Genomic DNA, 1,122 nt, shown 5'->3' with positions numbered 1-1,122 from the left:
TTTTTTTTTTCCTGATTTAATGAAAATGTGCAATTACCTGTTGCAATAGTAGACAGCATTTTGAGGATTAAGCTGGATGGCTTTAGAGTAGAACACAACGGCTGCACTAAAGTTCTCTACCTTCATCTGATCATTGCCTGCAGGTACATACATGCAACACTTGAGTGAGAGGACCTTATGAAGCATCCTGAAATGGTAAAGTTGTAATGGTCTTACCGTCTGTTTTAAGATGCTCTGCCTCTGCTAACTGCTCCTCTGAAGGTGAACCACTGGATGAATTGGTTTTATTTTGAGGTGTCTGCTACATATAACAATGTCTTAAGAAAAGTCCATTCAACACTATGAATAAACATGTCAAAATGACATGAACAGCTTTTACCTGTTTAGTTGCAGAGGCAAATATCTCTGGCAGAGACGGACTGACTGCTAAACTCTGGTCCTCTACAGAGATGCCAAACGATGTCTCCAGGCACTGGATGGCGACTACATAAAAGGGTAAATTAGGAATTACCAACCAATAGCATAACAGTGTCCGGCACTGATTTTAGCACTAAGGTTTTACCTTCTAAGCTTTCTTGAGCATCTGATGACAGACTCCCAGAGGACAGCTGATCATGGAGAAACTGGATGATGGAGAATGCGAGACGCTTTGTGTCTGCCATTCTGTCTTGAGGCTTAAACCTCACCAAATCAATATGTGAAGGAAACCTACGAGACAGGGACAAGTGTTATTATTACCAACTACAACATTATAGAAACAGAGCAGTAGAACAGCATGATAATGGTTTGTAAATCAGAGACACATCAGTTTGGCATTAATGATTCCGAATGTTACAATGTATTTATTCCTGTTCTGGATTTAATACTAAACATCCACAGTAACTCCGTAACGTTACACGTGATTTAAACGCGAAATAGCAACCAATGTAAGACGGTTACAAATTAACAACCTTCAAATATGTAACCATCGCTGAGAACATGTGCTTAAGACGTGAATATGTTCACTGAGTCAAAACAAAGTTATTATGAGAGATGGAACATTCTAGCACTAACTAGCTGTTAGCTCATGCTAACAGTTGCCATTGGTTTGCAACGTAATTCTGTTAGCATTAGCTTCAGTAC

The 1,122-nt window shown here is 39.4% G+C and overlaps 1 protein-coding gene across 2 annotated transcripts; it reads right to left on the bottom strand.

Moving 5' to 3' along the window:
* Positions 1 to 33: 33 nt before the first annotated feature.
* Positions 34 to 703, bottom strand: LOC107580768 (small glutamine-rich tetratricopeptide repeat-containing protein alpha-like). 2 transcript variants are annotated; one of them, XM_016266411.1, is made up of 4 exons: positions 563 to 703; positions 380 to 483; positions 217 to 301; positions 34 to 137 (listed from the first exon to the last, which is right to left on the bottom strand). In XM_016266411.1, exons 1-4 carry the CDS (start codon positions 660 to 662, stop codon positions 34 to 36), a joined length of 393 nt encoding a protein of 130 aa, XP_016121897.1. In that variant the 5' UTR covers positions 663 to 703. The 2 variants fall into 2 exon arrangements, with proteins under 2 accessions (XP_016121897.1, XP_016121898.1); XM_016266412.1 differs by having other exon boundaries at positions 217 to 298.
* Positions 704 to 1,122: the final 419 nt, after the last annotated feature.

The sequence above is a fragment of the Sinocyclocheilus grahami genome, unplaced genomic scaffold, assembly GCF_001515645.1.
Source record: "Sinocyclocheilus grahami isolate Dianchi unplaced genomic scaffold, SAMN03320097.WGS_v1.1 scaffold44022.1, whole genome shotgun sequence".
Taxonomy (NCBI): domain Eukaryota; kingdom Metazoa; phylum Chordata; class Actinopteri; order Cypriniformes; family Cyprinidae; genus Sinocyclocheilus; species Sinocyclocheilus grahami.
The sequence above is the reverse complement of the archived record's forward strand: the minus strand, read 5'-3'. Positions and strand labels throughout refer to the sequence as shown.

What these genes read in the sequence shown, in the direction of transcription:
- LOC107580768 (XM_016266411.1), bottom strand. Translation starts at nt 662, where the DNA reads ATGGCAGACACAAAGCGTCTCGCATTCTCCATCATCCAGTTTCTCCAT. An exon ending in TGCTCAAGAAAGCTTAGAAG is followed by an intron (nt 484 to 562) that starts GTAAAACCTTAG and finishes CCTTTTATGTAG; the next exon opens with TCGCCATCCAGTGCCTGGAG. An exon ending in AGAGCATCTTAAAACAGACG is followed by an intron (nt 138 to 216) that starts GTAAGACCATTA and finishes ATGTACCTGCAG; the next exon opens with GCAATGATCAGATGAAGGTA.